Source organism: Castor canadensis, chromosome 3 (assembly GCF_047511655.1).
Source record: "Castor canadensis chromosome 3, mCasCan1.hap1v2, whole genome shotgun sequence".
NCBI lineage: Eukaryota > Metazoa > Chordata > Mammalia > Rodentia > Castoridae > Castor > Castor canadensis.
Window position 1 is genome coordinate 12,956,717 of NC_133388.1, and position 24,982 is coordinate 12,981,698.

Genomic DNA, 24,982 nt, shown 5'->3' on the forward strand with positions numbered 1-24,982 from the left:
TCTACTTAAAATAATTAAGGTGCCCTCTACGCTACATTTTACAGTGATTCTCAACCCTGACACACCAAAGAATCACCTGGGGGGCTTTACTAAAAACACCAAAAACCAGGCCCTGACACCTAGAGATTCTGATTATACCATCCAGGATTGAAAAATCACTATTTGATAGCTATCACATCAAATATTATTTCATAATACAAATTTATTTGCCTGTATTTCTTTAATAACATTTGATTTTTTTCTGTAAAAATAAAATATATGCTCATACTTGAAAACTCAAAAACATTGTGGTGTATTTTCTTCATATATAGTCATTTCTATAAAATACTCTTCATACCATATGCAGAGCTTTGTATCCTGCTTTTTTGACAATTAAGTATGATGTTACCCCATGGGGAGTACATGTTCTTTGAAAACATGATCTTTGGGTCAGGAATGTAGTCAATAGTAAAGCACCTGTCTAACTTGCAGGAGGCCCTGGGTTCATTCCCATCACTGCCAAAACAAGAAAACCAGAAACAGAGCCTTTTATAGCCCCTAATGTTTTAAACAGCAAATATTCAACAAACAGTTCTGAATTTAATATTGGAAAAATGTGATACTCATTTTACATGTTTGTATTTAATGATATATTTCAACTTTTGAGTATTATAATGCTCTAAGAAGGTAAATTAGAATCCGTCCTACTCTCAAGAAAGGAAATGGCATCAAGAGGTTGAAAGAAGACGAATAGAAAGAATAGTAAAAATGTACTGAAAAATTATGGCTATAAAGTATTTAAGAGAATAAACTAAATGAACATTTAAGGAATGCATAAGGAAAACAAAGTTTGAAACAAGGTCTTTATCAACTTAAAATCTAATTAGGAAGATAAAACAAACACGTAAAAAAAATAGTGGAATGAGAAGATATTAGAAGTGAAAGTGCACAGTACTTGTTAATAAAACCAGTGATATAACAGTTTTAAGGAGTTCAAAAAATTAAGTATCAGGAGAAAAAGGAGCAAGGAGCTGTTACTGATTTTCCCTTCAAAGCCAAAGTCAACAGTACTGTCTCAGTGGTGTCATTCTTCCAGGGTCGCAAACCATTATAACACTGGAAGGATCACTGGCACATTAAATACAAAAGAGAACTCAACTGAGTATCTGTCACTGTCCTCATCACAAAGCAAAAAAGTGATAATGAAAAGAACTAAATTAGGACACAGGAGATACAGAGTATGGAACTAAGATTGATAACAAATATCTGTAAATTTAGAAATATAATTTGCTCCTTTTAAGTATATTGGAAATACCTATTCCTGCCCATTTTTTTCCATAACTGTGTAAGCAAAAAAGACAGTGAAAGTTGGAGTTAAACTGAATAACTGAAATACTTCTAATTATAATAAAGAAAATAATTCTAAAATAAAATACAACTTCAAAGAAGTTCATATTATATAGAATAAAGATGAACAGGTTACAGACCTGCCACTTCTGCCTATAAGATATGCACTGGCACTTTCCTTTCAAGACATGGAAACAGCTATGCAAATTAACCACCTCCAAAAGGGGTCAGAAGTAACCAGATCACTTGAACTTCATGATTATGAGAAGTCACAAGGGGCTTGCTTTCTTCTCACAACAGAAATCTCTGATCTTACCCAGATTTGAATATTTTCATTTGTTGTACCAATGACAAATGCAGATAAGGTTCTGCAATTCTATGCAAATGACCTCATTTAATAGTAAGAACTTTAATTCGTCTGTCTTAGCAGCAAACTGAATAGTTCAAACAATGCTGCTCCAAAATAAGAAAGAAAAATCCAAAACAAAAGGACATCAAGGAAAAGGAACTGACAGGAGGTATAAAGCACTGACACTAAACTTTAATCACTTTACTTCTGCTTCTGAGCATGAGGGAGTAACTGCACCCCAAATAATCCTTCCCAATGTAAGCAAATATAAAAGAGGCCAAAAATTAAGAAAGCACTATTAGAAAACAAGCAATCCAGGATCTTTTCTCTAAAATATAGGAACTGGCTGGGCGTGGTCAGGAAGTAGCGATTCAGAAGCAGAGATCAGAAGATGGCAGTTTGAGGACAGCCTGACTAAAATGCTGGATTTGGTGGTACATGCCTGTCACCCCAGGCAGGAAGCATACATAGGAGGATCACAGCCAAAGCTAGCCTGGGCATAAATGCAAGACTCTATTCATAAAATGTGCAAAGTAAAAAAGGCTTAGGGCATGGCTCAAGTGGTAGAGCACCTGCTTGGCAAGCTCAAAGCCCAGAGTTCAAATTCAGTATTGCCAAGGAGATAGACAGACAGAAAGACAGGAAATACAGTGAGCCCCATGCAGTCCATCAACATGATGCTGATACCAAAGCCAAGTCATGAGATTAGAAAATTTTAAATTTAGAAATACTGCTGAAAGAAATTAAAGACCCAATATCCCTTATAAATGAAGATACAAAAATCCTCAACAAAGTATTACCACAGCAAAATACTTGCCTTAAAAGCATTTAAAAAGTGTACAGGCAAACTATAAACTGGGTAAGATTATTTATATATATATATATTTATTTATATACATATATATATATATATATATGAAAAAGGCCTTGTATCCATAATAATTCTCTTACTATACCATTATAAAAATCAAAATGACTGTTATTTTAAAAACTTTTTTCAAGAAAAGAACAAAGGCTGAGGCATTCTACACACAGAAAGACACTATAAATGGCCAATAAATGCAGTGAAAGTGCTCACCATCAAGAAAATGCACTGAAACCACCATGAGACACTGCTACATGCCCACTATGATGACTAGAAAACACACAGAATAAGGTCAATACAAAATGTTGGAGAGGACATGGCGTAATCGCAACTCTCATGCATTATTTGTGGATATGTAAAATTGCACAAACACTTGGGAAAACTTTCCAATACTTTTTATAAATTTAAATACATGTATCTTCCCTATAAGCCAGCAATTCAAAATCCAGAAGAAATAAAACCTACACCCATAAAAACACTTGAATGAGAATGTTTATAGAAGCTATTCATAACAGTCCCAAACCAGAAACAACCCAAAAGCCTATCAACAACAGGAAAATGGAACAAATAATTGGCTGATGTAACAAAAATACAGACAAACCTTTAAAGCATCGTTCTGAGCATAAGCAGCATGCACTGTATAATACCATTCCCGTAACATTTAGAACAGGAAGAATTGATCCATAGCAATAATTCTCAGACAAATAATTGCCTCAAGGGTATGGAGAAGTAGAAGTTTAACTGACAAGGAACTCAAGGAATCTTTTTGGAGTGATGGAAATGTTCTATATCTTAATAAGAGTGAGAGTTAAACAGTTACATGAACTTAACAGAGGTCTTCTAACTACTTCTTTGCTAACAACCTATTTCCCTTTAAAAATTATACCTCGTGGTAAGTTTGGGGTTTTTTTTTTTTTCCTAAATCACTAAAGCAATTCTGATCCAAAAAAGTCACCACCTAAGGGGTCAAATATACTTCTTTTTGAAAAGAGACTATAACAAAACAAAAACTTGAGGTAATTCTAATCCCTGAGTTCTGTAGCCTTTAGGAATAAAAGGGGAACAGGAGGCTTATATGTCAATTTCCCCAAGTAAGGCATTCTGCTGGCTCTTCTAATTAACAAAACATGTTCTTCACATGTGTCAAAGAACTCATGGGACAGGAGCTGCAAATGTTAGTAAGCAAGAAGATACATAATTGATGGAAAAACAAAGACAGTAATTAAAATTTCATTTGGTTCCCCATGTATAAACTGACCTGGCTATTCAAAGTGTTTCTGTCAGATAGGATGCTGCTGAACTTTACTCATTATGAATTTCAACATGAGCATAGCAAAGAAGGCTCAACAATCACTATTAAATAAAAAATTAAATTTACAAAAATGGATAAGGAAGAAAAAATTGGAAATAAAACAAAATTGACCAAGTGGAAATCCAGGTGCAAATACAAAATAAAATACACTATTGCATTAAATTAGCATAGTCTTTCAAACTAAGAATACAAAAGGCATCTCATCTAATGAAAGAGCAGAAATAAAAATAATAAACTAAATGTTTTGTTCCACATCTGCCTAACCTCTATGCTTTCATTCACATGCTCCTAAACACCAATGCTACTCTTAATTCAAAAGAAAGCAAAGGGATTTTTGGACTCAAGTTATTTAAAATTACACAGCTACTTTTGTGTCTCTTTAATGCTAATGAAACATTATTAAACATGTAAAATACCTTACAGTTTAATTAATTCTAGTTAGCAACAAGGCTATCTTACAAATAAATACTGTACCAACTTTTGTTGAAAAAAATTAGCTAAATATTTTCTTACCACTTTTACAACACAGGGTGCGTCATTGCCAACCGATTTTGAAGAATTTGTATCAGCTGTTTAAAAAAGTGAAAGACTTCATATCAGAACAAGTAGCATTATTGTAAATACTATATTAATACTTAGGTCTGTATGTTTGTAACAGTATGATAGAATAACTTCCAGTTTCCAAATACAGCTCAGGATATTATTATAGTATACATTTTGATACATGAGAAAATGCTTTGATATTTGAAATTAGAGTGCATCTTATGATCTCTGATTTCTTAAATTTGATCATCAATTAACCACAAGACACTCTTGAGTTAAAGTTAAAATATTTCTTTAACTCAAAAATACTCATGGTCTTTGATATGCTGAAAAATATTGTGAATTCCCTGGATGATAACTAATGCAATTTCTTAAATTTAAAAAGCTATGAAATCTTCTTAAAAAGGAACATCTGGAGGATAAGAAAAGGAGTTGGAAGTCCCAAACAATTTTAGTTTGGGGAAAAACTCATCCAGATTAATGCTTCAGGACACTGACACTGGAACTTTTAGCTTCCATCCAAAATGATTTTAATGTGGTGGTCTTTTTATTCATGCAAGTAAAGCACATTTGCCTCAGAATACTGAGTTAAGAATATAAGACTGTCAATAATTATTAACACATATTTACCAAATAACTACTATACTATATAGCAGTTTCTAGGAAATAGGGATTTAGCAGTGCAGAGGAAAAAATAATCTTTACTCTTATAAAGCTACCATTTGAGTAGTAAGACACAGACAACAAATAAAATATGTTTGATGATAAGTGCTATAGAGCAAAAATTAAGCAGGAAAGGAAGGCTGGCAGTGTTGCAGTGTAATGAGACAGACTTCACTAGTGAACTTACTAGAGCAGTGGTCTCAAGGCAGGGTGAGAATAAGACCTGACACTACACAGGGAACAGCATTCCAGGCAGACCATCGCAAAGGCCCCAAGACAGAAACATGTTAGAAAGGTGTGTAAAGCCAAGAGGCTAAAGTAGCCGAGAAAAAAGGCAAGGTGAAAAGCAGGAGATGGATCACAAAATCAGCAGGGAATAAACAAGATGGGCTTAACAGCGACATCAAGGTTTTGGCTAGTACTATAAATGAGATGGGAAGCCACCAGACAGTTACGAGAAGAGGACTGGCCAAACAAATTCCAATTTTTTAAAAGACTTCCTTTAGAGAATGGTGTACAAACAGGCAGATCAGTGAGGGTGCTACAACAGTACTCCAGGTGAGAGGATGATGGCTTGAACCAGCATGAGAGCAGACAAGATGATGCTAAGTAGTCAGACTGGCCATATATTCAGAGGACAGACAACAGGATTTGATCCAGAGGGTAAGAGGTAAAAAACAAGAGGTGGGTATGGTTCCAGGTTTTTCTAAACATTGGAACTAGGAAATTGCTAGGAACAAACTGCAAGAGCTAGTACTTTGGGATATCTTAGGTTTGAGATGCATATTAAACATTAAAGCTCAGATGTCAAAAGGCAGTGGGATACATACAAGTTTTAAGTTCTTAAGAGAAGTCCAAATTGGGGAAATATATACATGAAATCTGGGAACAGAGAAATGCTATTTATTGGACTGAAGGCATGGCTCAAAGGCCTGCCTAGGCAGCCTCCAGTACTGAAAAAAGAAAATGCTGTTTACTGGGGTAAGAAATGTAACTCAGTGGTAGAACACATACTTTGCACACACAAGGTACTTGGGTGTGATTCCCAACATTGCCAAAAAATAAAATTTAAAAAGCTACTTATTTAAACTCCTGAGACTGGAAAAGAAGAAATCCCAAGACTGAGCCCTAAGGTGCTCTCCCATTAGAAGCAGAAGAGATGAAGAAGGACAGGCAATGGAAATCAAGAAACTACCAATCAACTAGGAAGCAGCAGTGTTTAGAAGGGTTGCACCTAAAATATTTCAGACCAAAGAAGAGCCATCAATAATAAAAGCAGCTAATACAGGCCAAACTCCTTAAGGAACAGCCCCAGGGAAAAATACCTCAATATTGAATTAGTAATAAATCAGGTTTGGGTTTTTTAACAAAGTATTAAAATGAAAATAGCATCCCAATAATAGTGCACATTCAAATGAGAACAAGGAGGAAGGAAAGGAAGTAATTCATCCAAACAATATGTACTGCAAAATATGCCAGCCACAAAGAAAACAAGAAAAGCTGCCCCACTGTCAAGAAGCACATGCTTAATCTGGAATTAAGAAAAGCATCACATAAAATCAAGATCTCAAAGGTATCTGCTCTCCCATTTTCACTGAAACGTTATATGTAAGTGCCGAGAGGTGGCAACGACTTAAGTGTCCATCACAGGAGGGTGAATAAAGAAAATGTCAACTGAGCATGGCTGGTCACTACTATAATCCGACTCCTCAGGAGGCAGAAATCAGAAGGGTCGTGGCTTCAGGCCAGCCTGGGCAAAAAGTTGGAGAGAACCCATATCAACCAATAAAAGCTGGGCCTAGTGGCATGCACCTGTCTTCCAGCTACACGGGGGTACAAGTAGAAGGATCACAGTTGACCCCAGCCCAGGCAAACAGGTAAGACGTTATTCAAACAGTAAGTAAAACCAAGTGCGCTGGCCTAGCTGAAGTGGGAGAATGCGTCCCTACGAAGAGAGAGGCCTCGCCCCAGAGAAATAGAGTGGGAGCAAGGTGGGGGGAGGGAATGAGAGAAATAACACACAATAGTGTTATGATTTGGATCTCAAGTATCCCCACCCCCCAAAGGTTCATGTGCTAAAAGCTTGGTCCCCAACTGATGGTGCAGCTGGAAGCTAGCAGACTTTCCAGGAGGTGGAGCACAGTGGAAACAAACTGGTTCACCAGGAGTGTGCCCAGGAAGGGGATATTGGACCCTTCCCCTCCCCACATCTTCTCTGCTACTGCACTGCAAGTGGACAGCTTTGCTCCTCTACACACTTCCCACCACGATGTTGTGCATCACCACAGGCCTCAAAACAACGGAGCCAAATGACCACAGACTGAAACCTCTGCAACCTTGAGCAAAAATGATCTTTTCTCCTTTTACTCTGTGTATCTCAAGTGCTTTACCACAGGAATGGAAAGCTGACTAACACAAACAGTACTATTCACCGTGAAAAAGGAAATGGTGTCATGTGCAGTTGTATGGATGAACCTAGAAATACTGCTTGGCTCCACTTACATGAACCATCTGAAATAGCCAAACCCATAGAAACTGAGACAGAATGGTAGATGCCAAGGGATGGGGGACGAGAAAAATGGGGATTCTTGTCCAACAGGTATAAAGTTTCAGTTATGCAAGATGATTAAATTCTAGAGATCTACTATTCAACATAGCCAATAGTTAACATAGTGTGTTATGCACTTAAACATCTATTAAGAGGGCAGATCTCAGCTAGTTTCTAATTATGAAGAGATAAAAGAAAAGACAAAAGGAGTAAAAAGATTATTTTTACAAGTGACAGATATGTTTACTAACATGATTATGGCAGTGGGTTCACAGGTGTTTACTGATGTTCAAACTCATTAAATTGTAGACAATTTTCTTTTTTTTTTTTTTTTCAGCTGTACTGGAGTTTGAACTACAAGCCTACACCTTCAGCCACTTCACCAGCCCCTCCCCACTTTTTTTTGATAGGTTTTTTGGAAATAGGGTCTCACGAACTACTTGCCCAGGCTGGCTCTGAACCACAATCCTCCTGATCTCTGCCTCTTGAGTTGCCAGGATTACAAGCGTGAGCCACCAGCGCCCAGCTCAGACAGTTTTTTGCATGGCAATTATATCTCAAATAAAGCTACTAAAAGTGCTTTCAAAGGCTTAAGATAAAAATAACAAAGTATCTTAATTTTATTTTAATTATATATTGAAAGGACTTATGTTGCACATATCGTTTAAACCAAATGTACCATCAAGACTTTTTTTAAAGGGGCTGAGGATGTGACTCAAGTAGTAGAGTACCTGCCTACCAAGCATGAGACACTGAGTTCAAACCCTAATACCGCCAAAAGACAAAGGGAGAAAGGGGGAGATTCCAAAAAGAAGCATCACATACAAGGATCAAGAGGCAAGGGGCAGCATGATGGCTGAAGCAGATTCTGAGGAGATAAAAGGACTGAAAATAGAAAGGAAGAAAATAGAAGTTACATAGGAAGGGTTTTTATGTCATTCTTAAAAGTTTGGCTCCTTAAGGGAACTAGGGAGTTATTAAAGAGGTTCAAACAGGACAGTCATATGATCTGATCATCCTGTTATGTCACTTTAAGCCACACTGTGAACAATGGGATGCAAGGGGCAAGAACTAGACAGGGAAGATTCACTGCCACAGTGCAAGTCCAAACAAGACATAATGACCTGACCAAAGGTAGTCGTAGCAAAAGAAATGGATGGATTTGAGACATTCCGTAGTTAAAGCAATAGAACTACATGAGATGCTAGGGGTATCAGTAAAGGAACATTCAAGAAAACCTTTCCCATTTCTAGCTTAATGGGCTTCAATCACTCAGATAATCCTCTCCTATTCATGAAAGGATCAGGAAATGAAAGATGACATAAATTTTAGACATGCTGGGGACATCCAAGAAGAGATCTGCTGTAGGCCAGTGGCCATGGGTCTAGATTCAGGAGGTAAGTCCTGGATTACAGATAAAAAAGATGCGTAAATCAATAATAAGAACAGTAACAGAAGCCATGAGACTCAAGAGATCATTCACAGAGAATAAAGGGAAGGAAAGCTGAAGAACACAGAGGTACAGAGAAGTAAGAAAAACGCTAGGGAGGGAAGCATGTTACTGGAAGGTAATGAAAACAATTTTTATGAGAAAGATACACAGTATCAAGTGCTACAGAAAAAAAAATCCAAAGAAAATTCAAAGGAATCTAAAATTTGACTTCATTAACAGAAATTGCTGATAATCTTGAATTTGACTGTTTCAATGTAGCAACAGACAGAGATAAATTGGAGGCAGCAATATTCCAGTGAACCCTTCCTTCTCCAGGTTTACAAAAGAAAAGTTTTATCACAGAGAACCATCAAACCATTGGATATTTACAATACTATTAGATGGCAACTTTTTTTTTTTAGATGGCAACTTTTAACAAACACAAATAAAACATTTAGCATTTAGTTTACAAAAACAAATTAATTCAAAATGAAGGACCTATTTATTTAGACACACGTTCCCATGAATTTGACCTAAGTCCAAACATCATTTAGTAGAGGCTATCATGTTCTCTAAATCACAAAGTCAAAAATGTACACCTAACTAATGTAATTACTACTCTTTCATAGTTTATAAGAATATTCACCTTACATCAAATACAGCCTAGTTTCACTGGAATAAGTTTGGCTCTAAACAAAACCATAGAATCAACAGGTATTTTCCCTCAAAATCAACTGTCACCAACCTACAGGAGTCAAACGTACAAGATACAGCAAAGCACTGATTTTTAAGCTGTTTCATGAGGACAGGCTTAGAAGGGGCAGCTGACCAACTGCAGTACATGGGTCATGGAAGTTAAGCAGAACCCTCTTGAGTAAAAGCAGATGCTGCTTTATCTATGCCAATGGTTCTCAAACTTTAGCATGCACCAGGATCACCTAGACAACTTGTTTCAACATACTGCTGGGCCCTACCATCAGTTTTTTACTTGTAGGTTTTGGGTGGGGTCCAAGAATTTCCAATTCCAACAAGTCTACACATTATTAGCATTCTACATAAAACATTCCTTGAAAGAAAAAAGTTTCACCGTTAAAAATAAAATATTACCTAAACTTCCATGACAGAAATTAAATAACTGGTTAACTAATTAGATTGAGATTTGAGGTAGAATAACAACACAGAATGGAAAAGTTAGAAATATCAAAAGGAAATATGAATTGCATTATATCCTTTTAACATCCTTGGTAAAACAGCTTTAAAAAGCGATCAATTAAAATAGTTTTTAAATCAACATTTTAGTTAACCTATTGAATTTCAGGGTTCTACATAGGTCTCCAAAAATTTCAATTTAAGTATTTTAATTAATGGTGTATAATGACCTATATGCAATATCTAGGTCATTCTCCTAACTCCAGTACAATGACTATTAGGAATATATAGAAAGAAAAAAAAACCCACACCTGTAAATAATCTGTAAAATAAGTCAAACACAGACAAAATTTGGTAGGGGTAGAGAAGGAAAGATGCACTTGGCTTTCTTTGAATCTCAAAAGATTAAAAAGGGCTGAGGGCATGGCTCAGGTACAGCCCTGCCTGCCTAGCAAGTGCAAGGCCCTGAATTCAAACTCCAGTATGGGGTGGGGTAGGGGAGCTGAAAAAGAGATTAAAGTTATACAAAATAAAATATCTTAAAACCATTGTACTCACCAGTGACATTACATAATTTTATCCTTTTTCTAAGATAAAATAAGCAAATTGCACTCTTTGTCAGAGATGCATTTTTGCTTAATCATGCAATATTAGGTTTACAGCAGATTATTAGGAACATCTTGAAATAGTTCAAATAAGAAATCATTTTGATAAGAAAGCACATAAGTCTCTGGACTAATGGCTATCGACGTAGTCACAAACTTACCAAGATAAATACAGCCAAAGCCACCTTGGCCAATAGGCACTCCTAGCTTCCATTCCTTTTTTGACATGTCAGTTATTATCTCCCCAACTGCAAATTGTTCTGCAAGACGTCTCTTTGCAGGACCCTGTTTTCCAACTTGAGCTGCTTTCACCCGAGGCATTCTCACTACAATAAAAAACAAAGCAACACTCTTAACTATAATCTTTCATGTGTTCAAAATATTTCTCCCTGCAGAAAGCTTTGGTGTGACAGTGTTCAAGTTCCTATTTACCCCAAAACTTAAGTGAAGAGTACCTGTTATTTCTGATTTATAACAGATCAGATCCTATTTGATTATCTCTTAGCTCTAGCTTTATGAGGAGACAATAAACAAGATCTATGAAATTACTTTTAAGAAAATATTTAGTTTTATATTTCAGTGGCATATCATCTATGACTAAAAGGCTATTTTTAAAAAGATATTCTATGAAATTAAGAGGAAAAGGTACATCCAATTAAAACACAAATTGTCTAGTAACACAATAGGAGTTTATAAGGTCAATCTGGTATGATAAGTACACAGCACAGAGACTGAAAATACAATTAAACACGGCAGGGGGAAGGGCAAGGGCCTGAGAGCAGACGCTTTACTTAGGTTCCCATTCAACCTCAAGCCTGTGTAAAGATTGCATTATCATCTCCATTTAACAGATGAGGGACTTACGGCTCAGCAAGCTAAGTGTGCGGTGCACACCAGAAATTTGCATTGATAACTACATGGTTCCAAAGCCTCACCAACATGCTCCCCAAGTATGGAGGTCGCCTCTCAAGAGTCACATAAAAAGTGAAGGCAGGGACATCCGGTATTCCTATGCTTCACTTCTCACTATGTATTGTATGGGAGATGAATCTCAATCCACTTTTGTCACAAACATAAGTATAGCATAACATTCTTGGACAGCAGTGCTTTACAGAGGGAAAAAGCACTGAACTGGAATCAAAAGACGAATTCCAGATGTCACCAGTTAGCTGGGAAATCTTTGAACTAAGTCTCAAGTACCCTCAGATGTAACCCAATTCATTGCGTAAAAGAGCTCACTGTCTATTTGTGTGTATGCAAATATCTACACTGTGTAATTTTAAACTCTCAATTTTAAAGTAACAACTGAAAAGACTTCACTTGTTAAGACTATAGCTCCCTAAAAATGTAGTAGAAATATAGCAAAAAAAAATAATGATTAGAAATGCTATATTAGTGTACAATACTTGAAATACTATTTAAATGAAAGTAATCTGTTAAGATGTAACATAAACGTACATTATATAAGTTCAGCTTTAAGCCCAAATACACTAAATATATAAAACTATATTAGCTAGAAAATTTTTAACAAATACCCATTTACTATTACACAAATTCCACATATGTAAATAAATACTCTTTATTAATTTATTGGAATTTTTTATTTTTCCCTAAAGAATAATTAATGAATCTTTTGTATATGAATCTTCTCTAAGGTAAAAAAAATATTCAAAGTAAATAAATATGCTGCTGTTATTTCTTCATATAAAGTCTCTCAATTGATATGTTAGTGTTATTACTGTTACTGATAAACATCTCAAAACTAGGGGACAGTATCCTCCATTAGCACAAACACCAAAATTTGACCATCAACAAAGGAGGCTGGACTCCACAGCTCTAACAACTAAGCAACTGGTCTCTGCCCAGGTCAAAGCCTTGTGCTGAAGGGAAACTTCAGGGGATGCAGCGCAAGGTGAATGTCACAAGGTCGGTACAAATGAAAGCAGGCCTGTGAGCTGCCTCCACATTTTGGAACACTATCCAAAAACAAACGAAGAAGGAGTTCTAGACAATGACATAAAGCCAACCTGATCCCACCAACTAAAACTATCTGGACAAAAGGGAAGGAGACCATTTGCATGTAGTTCTCAGCAACTAGAAGCAATCAAGGCCTCATCCCACACAACATTAGTATTAGGGGAAAAATAAGAATGTATCATTTAAGAAAGACATTTCTTCCCCAAAAAGTTAACAGCTACAAATATTTCAAAACAAGGCAAAAATTTCCATCTACAAAGACTAACATGAATCTGAATTAGAAAAACTTATAAACTAAGTGTTAGAAAATAATTAAAAACAGAAAGACGGGGGCTGGGTTTGAGGCACAATGGCAGAAAACATGCTCACCTAGCATGCACAAAACTCTGGGTTGACTCCCCAGGACCCCAAAACAAAGAAAAATCAGAAATGAAGACTAAATTACAAGTAATGTAAGACTGAATAAAATATTTAAGCAAAAGTGAAAAGGAAAAACAAATTAAAAATCAAAAAGGGAAACTAGGCATGGTGATTCAGGTCTGTAATCCCAGCAACTAAGAGGCTAGGGCAGGAGGATCACAAGTTCTAGGCCACCATGGGCTACATAGCAAGACCCTGTCCCCCCCCCAAAAAAAAAAAAATCAAGCCAGGTGTGGTAGTGCATGCCTGTAATCTCAGCCACGTGCAAGGCCAAGATGGAAAGATCTGAGTTTGAAGTCAGCCCAGGCAAAAAGTTACTGAGAGCTTATCACAAAAAATAAGTCAAGTTTAGTGGTTCACACCTTTAATCCTAGCTATGGGGGGGAGGTGTAGGTAGAAGGACCTCGGTCTGAGGTCAGCCCTGGGCAAAAACATGAGACCCTATCCAAAAATTAACTAAAGCAAAAAAAGGGCTAGGAGTGTGGCTCAAATGGTGGAGTGCCTGTCTAGCAAGCATGAGGCTCTGAGTTCAAACACCAGTACAACCTGCCCCCCAAAACAAAAATTCAAAAAGGACAAAAAGATAACTATGTCTCAAAGGAAAAATCACAAATTCAAAACACAGAAAAAGAAACGCCAATATACACATAATAAAGAAAATCAGGGCTGGGGACTTGATGTGAGTGGTACAGTGCCTGCCTAACAAGTGTACAATAATCACAGTTGTTGATACTTCCTTTGTTACTGTGTGCATAAATGTGGAATAGTACAAGTGGGTACAGTAGTTCCTCACTAATCCTCTCATTTACCCAAGGTCAAACAAATTCCAAAAATACCAAAGTAAAATTGTAGAAATTAAAAGTCTTAAGCTTTAAAACTGAATGCCACTCTAAGGAGCATGATGAAATATTGAGCTGTCTCACTCTGCCCAGCCCTGGATATAATTCATTTCTTTGTCCGGTGCATCCATGCTGCATATGTTGCCTACCCATTAGTCATAGTCATCTTGGGTATCAGACTGATAGGCATATTACAGTGCTCGTGTTCAATAAGAAGGTCAATAGTACTAATGCTGATCGTGATACCTAAATCACTCACCTCACCTCAGTAGGTCAGCACTATTATATGGTATGACATCTCACAAGAAGGGTGAAATGGTCAGAGAGACCACATTTGCATAACTCCCTGCAGGACACTGTTATAATTCTTATATCTTGGAATGATTCTCCTATGGCTAAGGGAAGACTATGGCAATTATCTAATTAGTCTATTATCTCTTTATGTCCTTAAAAAACTCACAATTCAAGTAAGGAAGATGGAGGACAGAAATGAGAGAAAAGACAGGTACAATTAACAATGCTGTACTCGAACTAGACATGGTAGATGCATGCCTGCAACACCAACACTGGGAAGGCTGAGACAGGAGGACCAGGAGCTGGAGGCCAGCCTGAGCTACATAGTAATACCCTGGATCAAAAACAGCACATTCAAAACACAGAAGCAGGAAACGTAAACAACAGGGTTTAGGAGATGCACATTTATAAAACTATACAGCAAAACATGGAAGTGGTTACTACCACAAACAACAGACTTTGAGAAAGCACGAAAGTTGTAATTAGGACGGGACACATGGCGGCCAAAGTTTTATTTCTTGACTAAGGTGGTGCTTATGAGAGCACCCTATCATCATTAAGTGTATGTTGTAAAGTTTTCTGTATTGTGTAGTATTCTATAATTTTAAACATTAAAACACTATCATCAACACCACCAAAGGGATCACCATTGGAGACTTTTTCAGACTTAATGGGCTTGTCACATCCTCACCCTCCAAAAAGCAAGAAAGGATAAAGAGGAAAGACTTACAAGTAAAATCTACACTTCTTACAAAGCATTTATTAGTAGCCCTTGCTCATTTTTCTTGTGGACTATCACTGTTGCTTTTATTTACAGGCAATTCTGTAGTAAACAGGGTAGCTCTTCATACTGCAAAGGGTTTGGCACAGGTTCTCACTGTGTGGCCAACCTGGTCTGGATCTTGCTATGTAGCCCAGGTTAGCCTCGAACTCAAGACCTTCTTATCATTGCCTCCTGAGTGATGAGATTACAGGCCTGTACCACCATGCCCAGTTTGCCTCTTGACACTGTTTACTCTTAGCTTTTGGATTTTATGTCACCCTTAGAAAGTCCTCCCAGTCATCAAAAAAAAAAAAAAAAGTTTTAAATAGCTCTTATGGTTTCTTTTATGGTTATTTTACAGTTCATACTTTGCTAGCAAAATTTTGAACTACATTTATTTTGGTATAAAATATGGGGTAAGAGTCCGGCTCTTTCCAAATGATTGGTTTAAACAAAAACAATTTTCCTCAGTCACTCATCCATTTTAGGGAGACCCATTGTGTTCGAGCAATTTAAATATAACCTAAAGAAACCAACCTAAATAAACTAAGCACAAAAAATATTCATATAAAAGTGTTCATATACAGGTCCTAGAGTATATGCCAGTTTCTTTGCAAAAACAAACAAAAAGAATTAACTAGAATTTGAAACTATGTTTGGTTTAAAATCTCTGTCCTACCTCATGCTCCACATGACTGTTAAGAAATCACTGAAACATACCCTGCAGCTATGATATAAAGAGGCCACTTTCTTTAAAATGTACCTAGATGAGGGGTCAGTAACAGTGAATTAATAAAACACTTACTCAATAATTTACCTCTTACAGTGTAGAGACACATAAAAGACTTAAAGAGATGGAGTTGGAACACCACATACTTGTACAGGGCAATTTAACATGATAGCCATTCCTAGAAAAAAATTGTACTTGGTGGTGATGATTCTTAAATGTGCTGGTGGATTCTATTCAATATTTTATTTAGGAACAAAATTGATCTACATAAGCCTGATCTGTAGATTAAAATTTTATGTTACATTTTTACTTTGATATTACTATTATGCTTACTTCACAAAAATTCTTTGGAATCTTTTCTTCTTGTACCACAATCTAACATTAAAATAGCAATTGAAAGATCTATTTCATAAAGGTTTTAAAAGATCTCAACTGTGAAAGTCTGATAGTACCAAGTGTTAGTAAGAAGGTAAAACTATACATATATATACATGTAACTCTATACACACACATATGTATGCACACACATATATGGATATACATGTATATACACATATATACATTTCAAGTGCTTCGAAAAGCCTATTAGACATAACTCAGCAATTCTACTTCTATGTATATATACGGAAGCCAAGTGAAAATATACCCACCAAAGACATGCATAAGAGTAATAGCAGCTTGACTTACAAGAGCCACAAACTGGAATCTCACATGGCAACAAAAACAGATAAAATGAAACACTCGAAAAAGAAGTCAGACACAAGAAGACGTACTATATGACTCCATTTATATGAATTTCAGTAATAAAATTAATCACTGGTGATAGAAGTCAAATAGCAGATACCACTTTGTGGGGGGGTAGCAACTAAGAGTTGGAGGAAGGTGCCATGAGGAATGTTCTCAGTATCTTGGAACATTCTACATCCCAATTCTGGTGATATTTAAATTGCACATTCACTTTGAAAACACTAAGCTATATGCTTATGACTTATTTCGTTCTATTAATTAACGCAGTAAATTACGCAAACAATAAGTGCTGAACAGGGTTCATCTGAGACAGAAAGCATGCAACGAATTTAAACAGATTTAATACAAACAACTATTAACTTATAAAAAGTGGTCAACTACTAAAAGATGGTGTTCCTTAGTAACTCTAAGGAACATGGAACTAGCAAATGGAAGGAATGGTTGCTATCTCAAGCCTAAGGGAGAGTAACCAAGAAAGGAACACTTTATTGGCCAAGCTATGGGGACATCCACTGCAGAGAGAAGTCCTCTGAAGAGATAACAAGATGAAGCTAGGCCTCCAGCATCTGCCCACTGCAGTACTGGGAGGAGCAAGAAGATGGCTATTGCAGTGCTAATGAAACTCAGCAGTGTGAGTGCAGCTGGCAGCCACACCTAAAGAGAGAGCAGCAAAAAAGCCAGACATTATAAAGCAAGAGAAACCCCTTTGTCTCTTCGGTCTTGCAGTAACCTTTCCTCACCTTCAACTGACAAAATCAGACATCATTCTACACAGGAGAAAATGTTCACAAAGTCTACTTCAAGTATCACAGGGCAAAGAAAGGTTAATTTGGAGTTGAGAGGCAATAAACCGATAATTGCACATATGTATCGTATACATTTTTTGATAAATTTTTTACATGCATATACACACTTGTGCAACAACATACAGAACATTTTCATGACATCATAAAGCTCCCTAAGGCCCTTTTCTGTCAGCACCCTGTCCTGCCCTAGACAAAGGCTTACTGGTGTGCCCCTTAGGGGGTACCACTTTGGAGAACACTATTCTGCCAGCTTTGTCTGAAATCTGTGTCTAGACCAAGTATTCCCTTTCAGAATCCTTCCATAATAACCTTGGTTTGACCTTCACTGCATTTCAGGCACATCTTATTTTCTGGCTAAGGGTTACAATAAGTCTCCTAGGTTCTGAGAATATGAAACTGTGCTTCTTAACTTCCTCATCGCTTTTCAGGCAACTTCTGAAAAGGGGAATTGTTCAAAACCAGAAATCCATACTCAGAAAAATAACTTAACCACTAGTATTTGCCTTAATAAAAAAGTAAGTTTCCAAAAGAACTTAAAATACTAATTTGAATTAAGTGATTGCTTTAGTACATTATAGGTCTCTTCTAATAATGAAACGAATACCTGAATTAAAGCTTCTACTAAAGAATACACTGGAGTACAATCTGTAGTCAAATCAAATCTTCCTTTAAAATTTCAGTTCACTTGGCTCAAATCTACTATTATAGTGGACAATGCAACAAAGAGGTTTCAGAGAAAAGAAAGTTTATCATCACCTAATCCATTACATAATCTGACCAATTCTTTTCTCTTTGCCACTAAATGAAATGCAGATGCAACTGAAAAGCAAATCAAGATGCAAATCAATACTGCCCTTTGCTGAAATCACTCATTGGTATATCCTATATTAGCATATTCACCAAAATTTAATTGTAAACAGAGTAATTATGGTACTAAAGTTATTAAATACACAAAGCAAGCTTGGAACTATACATATTCAAATAGAATTTCAGTGGCAGATCAACTTTTATATCTGAAACAATACCCTAATTAATAGTCAGCTCTGATGATAAAATGGTCCTCTGTTTTTCAGATAACATTACAAAAAAAGTTCTGCTATGAATATTAAAATAAAGTTTTGTGAATAGATTTTAAAATTTCAATAGCTATATTTATCACTGCTTGCTACTGTATTTAGAACAACTGGCATTTTTTCAAGTCCTGAATTCAAATTTGAAATTTTTTTTAATCTGAAGAGAGAGGGAAAAAAAGCTTGAATGAATCACAACAATGACACTTACACTTAATGAGCTCTATGAATTCATCATACCCATAGTAGGAAATTACAAAAGCTCATTATACACTAGATAACTACTCATCAATTTTCCCTAAAATAGGTATGTGTGCAAAGTCCTTTAGCGTGTCACATTTTTATGTAATTTTCTTAAAAGCCATAAACTTCTCTGATACGTTTCATACTGTATAGAAACACATTTGATTCAGGGACAATTTAGGACAAGCTTGACCACTCACCCTTCAATTTGCATGGCACCAACAACACCCTATCTCCACTCTGCACTAGGCTTTTCTCTCATATACTCCTCCCTGCACATGTACTGAAATCTTTCCCATACCCAAAGACCTAGCTCGTCAGTTAGAAATGACCTCTGTAGTATTGCTTATATCTCTTATTGTACAGGAGAAATTTTCCCTAGCTTATAGTCTCCCTGGGTGCAGGAATTGTGTTCTTCACAATTGCAGGTATTCAATGAATTTCTACAATTAAATAGAAAAATAATTAAGTCACTTTTTAGCCAAGTACCTGACTGATGTCTAACTTTATGCATACTATACATCACCCATCTGAGTGGACATTGCCACTCTTTTCAAAATCTCAGCAACCACCTTCCATAATGACAATGTTGGACCCTGTTGACTTTTCCTCCAAACTATAATTCTCCTTCCTAACTCGTAATTCTCAACACATAATCTAATAGTCCAGTTTTAAAAGAAAACAGAATCCCCCAGTATAATGAATATAATCTAACAAAAAATTTATAGTAATAAAAAAAAACCAGGAGCTTCAAAAATAAATTCCTTTATCATTCTAAGACCCAAATTACAAACCCGACTTAGCATTCAACCCTAGCTTCCTTCTCTCCTACCTCAACATAAAGAAGCTATTCTCCTCCTCCTAGCAAGCATCAGGTCCTTCACCTTCACTTTATGTTTGATTGCTCTGATCTTCTCAAGACTTACACTATTAATTAATTTTCTCTCATATACTCAGTGTCTCCCTCAACTGCATCTTTTCCATCAATTTTCAATTATGCTCACGGCTCTCCACTTAAAAAAAATTAAGTTATTTAAATCCCCCTCCACCAGCATCCTTTCAATGTCAAATGTCTCAATAGCCATCTGTACTTAGATTTCCTTTCTCCTCACTTAGCTCACTTCATCTGGATTCTACCTTCCTGACTTCTCTCTGATAGCTCTTGCTAAGGTCACCAGTGACCTCCATCCACATCACAAAATTCTGCTAACATTCCCAATCATCTTTCACTTACCTGCTCAGAAGCACAACACTGTTGTTCATTTTTCCTTTCTTGAACTCTTCTCTTCCTCTTGTTTTCACAATACAACACTATTCTGTATTCATTCTACTAGCTAGGTCAAGAGACAGTTCTAGATAATTTGGGAGTACGACAATGAGTAACAGCTTGTACTTTCAAGGAGCTTGTTCCACTTTCTGATAGACAGTTTTCCAGGTTGTACCATGTTTAAAAGAACACCAACAGCACTTCCACGCCTTATACCAAAATGCAGACTTTATTAGAATAAATCATGTAAAAGAAAAATATACTGTTAAGTAAAAGATTGATCTGTGGAAATTAGGACTGAGATGTATACAGAAAACATAACTGATCGATACATTGTTCCTTTAAGCTAACAGACCTCAAGAAAAGCATTAACTTCAAAGAGATATATGCACACCCATGTTCAAAGCAGCCCTATTAAAAATAGCCCAGAGAAAGGCAACCCAAGTATCCATTACAGACAAACATAATGTTGTATGTGTGTGTGTATATACATATATTGGAATATTATTCAGCCTTAAAAAGGAAGGAAATCCTGACAGATGCTATAAACTGGATGAATCTTGAAGATATGCTAAGTGAAATAAGCCAGTACAGAAGGGCAAACACTATAGGATTCCACTTACATGAATTATCTAAATTAGTCAAATTCACAGAAACAGAAAGCAGGATGGTAGTTGCCAATGGCTAGAGGAAGGAGGAAAAGGTAACTGCTTTTTTTTTTCTTTTATTCATATGTACATACAATGTTTGGGTCATTTCTCCCCACTTCCCCCACCCCCTTCCCTTTCCCCCTCCTCTCCCTCTCCCCCTCCCACTCCTTCACTACCAGGCAGAAACTATTTGCCCTTATCCCTAATTTTGTTGAAAAGGAGTATGAGCAATAATAGGAAGGACCAAGAGTTTTTGCTAGTTGAGATAAGGATAGCTATACAGGGAGTTTACTCGCATTGCTTTCCTGTACATATGTGTTACGTTCTAAATTAATTCTTCTCGAACTAACCTTTTCTCTAGTTCCTGGTCCCCTTCTCCTATTGGCCTCTGTCGCTTTAAAGTATCTGCATTAGTTCCTTTACAAGGAGAACATCAAATGCTATCTTGTTTTTTTGGGGTTTCTTGCCTATCCTCATACCTCCCTTGTGTGCTCTCACTTCATCATGTGATCAAAGTCCAATCCCCTTGTTGTGTTTGCCCTTGATCTAATGTCCGCATATGAGGGAGAACATTCGATTTTTGGTCTTCTGGGCCTGGTTAACCTCACTCAGGATGATGTTCTCCAGTTCCATCCATTTACTTGCAAATGATAAGATTTCATTCTTCTTCATGGCTGCATATAATTCCATTGTGTATAAATATCACATTTTCTTTTTTTTTTTATTTACATGTGCATACAATGTTTGGGTCATTTCTCCCCCCTTTCCCCCCGCCCCCTCCTTTACCTCCCCCCACCTTATCCCCCCTAATCCCTTGCTACCAGGCAGAAACTATTTTGCCCTTATCTATAATTTTGTTGAAGAGAGAGTATAAGCAGTAATAGGAAGGACCAAGGGTTTTTGCTAGTTGAGATAAGGGTAGCTATACAGGGAGTTGACTCACATTACTTTCCTGTACATGTGTAAATACCACATTTTCTTGACCCATTCATCAATAGTAGGGCATCTTGGCTGTTTCCATAACTTGGCTATTGTGAATAGTGCTGCAATAAACAAGGGTGTGCAAGTGCCTCTGGAGTAACCTGTGTCACATTCTTTTGAGTATATCCCCAAGAGTGGTATTGCTGGATCACATGACAGATCTATGTTTAGATTTTTAAGAATTTTTCCAGAGTAGTTGTACTAGTTTGCATTCCCACCAGCAGTGTATAAGGGTTCCTTTTTCCCCACATCCTTGCCAACACCTGTTGTTGGTGGTGTTGTTAATGATGGCTATTCTAACAGGGGTGAGGTAGAATCTTAGTGTGGTTTTGATTTGCATTTCCTTAATGGCTAGAGATGGTGAGCATTTTTTCATGTGTTTTTTGGCCATTTGAATTTCTACTTTTGAGAAAGTTCTATTTAATTCACTTGCCCATTTCTTTATTGGTTCATTAATTTTGGGAGAGTTTAGTTTTTTGAGTTCCCTATATATTCTGGTTATCAGTCCTTTGTCTGATTTGTAGCTGGCAAATATTTTCTCCCACTCTGTGGGTGGTCTCTTCAGTTTAGAGACCATTCCTTTTGTTGAGCAGAAGCTTTTTAGTTTTATGAAGTCCCATTTGTCTATCCTATCTTTTAGTTGCTGAGCTGCTGGGGTTCCATTGAGAAAGTCCTTGCCTATACCTATTAGTTCCAAAGGTAACTGTTTTAATGGTATATACAGAGTTTCAAATTTGAAAGATGAAAAAGTTCTGGAGATCTGCTTCACAACAATAGGAATACACTTAACACTACTGAACTGCATGGTTTAAAATGGTTAACACAGTGAATTTTATTTTTAACACAATTTAAAACAAAGAAAATATATATACACAAAGGTAAAACAGACAGGAATTAAGTTGAATCAAAATAATACTAATATGTTCACGGTGAGTATAGTCATCTCTCTCCCCTCCATATACTCAACAAATGGAAAAGCATTTTAAGTGGTATTTTTCAAAGACACTAATACAGAATCCTACCAGTTATCACAGTAATATTAAATGTGGATTATGTTAATTTATGAATAGTGACATGGTTTGTTCATTTACTGTACAAATATTTATTGATAACCTACAATGTGCTAAGTACTGTTCTAAAAATGTCCAACCCTTTTAACATTTATACTCTAATAGAAAGAGACTGATAATAAAAACAAACATAGCGGGCAAATTACTAGTATCTTTGTAAAAGTAGCTGTGAAAGGAATATGAGGTCTCAGCGGGCCCCAACCCCCTTGTTGGAGAAACCAGTACCAAACATCCCATGTAGATAAGATAAGCAATGAGGCAGGGCTCAGTTAGGGCATATAGAATGTGAGGAATGCAAGATATGAGATACGAGCAAGATGTGAGGTACGAGCAAGATGTGAAGTACGTGCAGGATGTGCTCTGCCTGCTTGTCTAATGTTGATAACAAAAATATGCACGCCACTGCAGTCTATATAAGATTTCCCCCTAAGAGGCTCAGGGTCTTGCTTTCCTAACCGGTCCTGCGTGTCCGTGTGGGAGCTCGACCCTGGCTAGCCAGTCCAATAAACTCTGCTTTGTTGATTGCATTCACGCCTGGCTCTCTGTCTCTCGGGGGAATAGGATTCCGGGTCCTAACATTTGGAGGTCCCACCGAGATTTCATTTTCTCGAGAGACAGAACCTGCCTGCGAGAAAGCAGGGGCGATCCCAAGTCCTAGGCGTTGGGAGGGGATCCCAGACCCTCATTTGGAGGAACTTGAGTGTTCCATTTGGGCCGCGGCGGGGATTCGGCCAATCCCCAGGGAGATTCATTCTGGGAATCTCGCAAGGAGGACCACAGGGTCCTATTGGGAGAGGCTTTCCTCTCATTTGGGCTCGAGCATTTTAGGAACCCTGGCGCCAGGTGAAGAACTAATTGAGCTAGTCGACCGACCACCCGTCAAGTGGACGCCTTTCGGCCTGATATCCCAGTTGGACGGTGAGGAGGTTGAATGGGGTGCGCACCAGTGTGAGAGAAGGACCGGTCCGAGCGAGTGCTGGAGAGTGTTGTGTGTGTGTGGAATTATTGTTGCCTTTACCCTTTTTGTTCTATCTCTCTTGGTGTTTGAGTCTCCTTCCACAATGGGACAGGGACAAACAACCCCAAAGTCTCTGATCCTTTCTCACTTTCCAGAAGTTAAAGAAAGGGCCTTAAATGCGGGTCTGGTCATCAAGAAAGGTAAGTTCGACACCTTTTGTTCTGCAGAGTGGCCCACCTTTGGAGTCAGGTGGCCCATTCAAGGTTCCCTCTCCCTAGACCTGATCACTAAGGTTAAAGCAGTCATTTTTCAGCCAGACAATCGAGGCCATCCAGACCAAGTTCCTTACATTTTGGTTTGGGAGGATCTGGTGAGGAACCCTCCCCCTTGGTTAACAGTTTTTCTGACCCACCCCTCCAGTTCGGCCCCCGGGGCTAAAACCCCAGTCACGCCCGCCTTGGTCATAAAGGAGGAGGAAAAACTTCCTCTTCCCACCTTGACCGGTCCTCAAATTAGGGCATCTCCTTCACCATCTCCGGTCTTACCAGAGAGTTCCCCCCTTTACCCATCCCTCGCAGGGGCAGAGGAAGATCGGCCGCCTCCATACGTGACTCCCCCTGGCCAAGCCAGTGCCCCGGAGGAGGAAATTTCCTCATCCTCCTCAACAGGACTGGCAGCAGGAGGAGGAATGGGTCGAAGACTTCGCCCCCGAGGGATCTGGGAAAGGGAGGGGGAAGACGGGCCCCCCTCATCAACACAGGGGGAGGAAACTGTCCCTACACTTCCAGTCCGGATGGTGGGCCAAGGGGGACCGGGAGGAGGGCAACAGTTTCAGTACTGGCCCTTCTCCTCCAGTGATCTATATAACTGGAGGACGCAGAACCCACCCTTTTCTGAAGACCCCAAGTGTCTCATAGATCTCTTGGAGTCCATCATGCATACACACCGTCCCACTTGGGATGACTGTCATCAGCTGCTCAATACTCTTTTTACGACGGAGGAACGAGAGCGCATCCTCAACGAAGCGAGGAAGAACGTCTTGGGGGATAATGGGAGACCCACAACTCTCCAACCGGCCATAGACGAGGCTTTTCCCCTACGCCGCCCTAATTGGGATTTCGGGACCGCAGAAGGTAGGGAGCGTCTTCGGATCTACCGCCAGACTCTTATGGCCGGTCTCCGAGCGGCCGCTAGAAGGCCCACCAATTTTGCAAAAGTAAAAGCAGTCATTCAAGGGGAAAATGAAAGCCCAGCCGGTTTCTTAGAGCGCCTCCATGAGGCATACCGTCAGTACACCCCGATTGACCCTGAGGCGGACCTCCACCGGTCTGCTGTGGTACTCTCATTCATTAATCAGGCAGCCCCAGACATTAGG

At 37.9% G+C, this 24,982-nt stretch overlaps 1 protein-coding gene across 4 annotated transcripts in view; it reads right to left on the reverse strand.

Annotated features, from left to right (window-relative positions):
• Positions 1–24,982, reverse strand: part of Vrk1 (VRK serine/threonine kinase 1) — an 89,789-nt gene that overhangs the window by 39,581 nt on the left and 25,226 nt on the right. For all 4 annotated transcript variants that reach the window (XM_020186103.2, XM_074067189.1, XM_020186101.2 and 1 more), the window contains exons 2-3: positions 10,954–11,118; positions 4,366–4,421 (exon numbers count right to left, since the gene is read on the reverse strand). In XM_020186103.2, coding sequence (XP_020041692.1) covers positions 4,366–4,421; positions 10,954–11,113 — 216 coding nt within the window. In that variant the 5' untranslated portion in view covers positions 11,114–11,118. The remainder of the gene's footprint in view (positions 1–4,365; positions 4,422–10,953; positions 11,119–24,982) is intronic.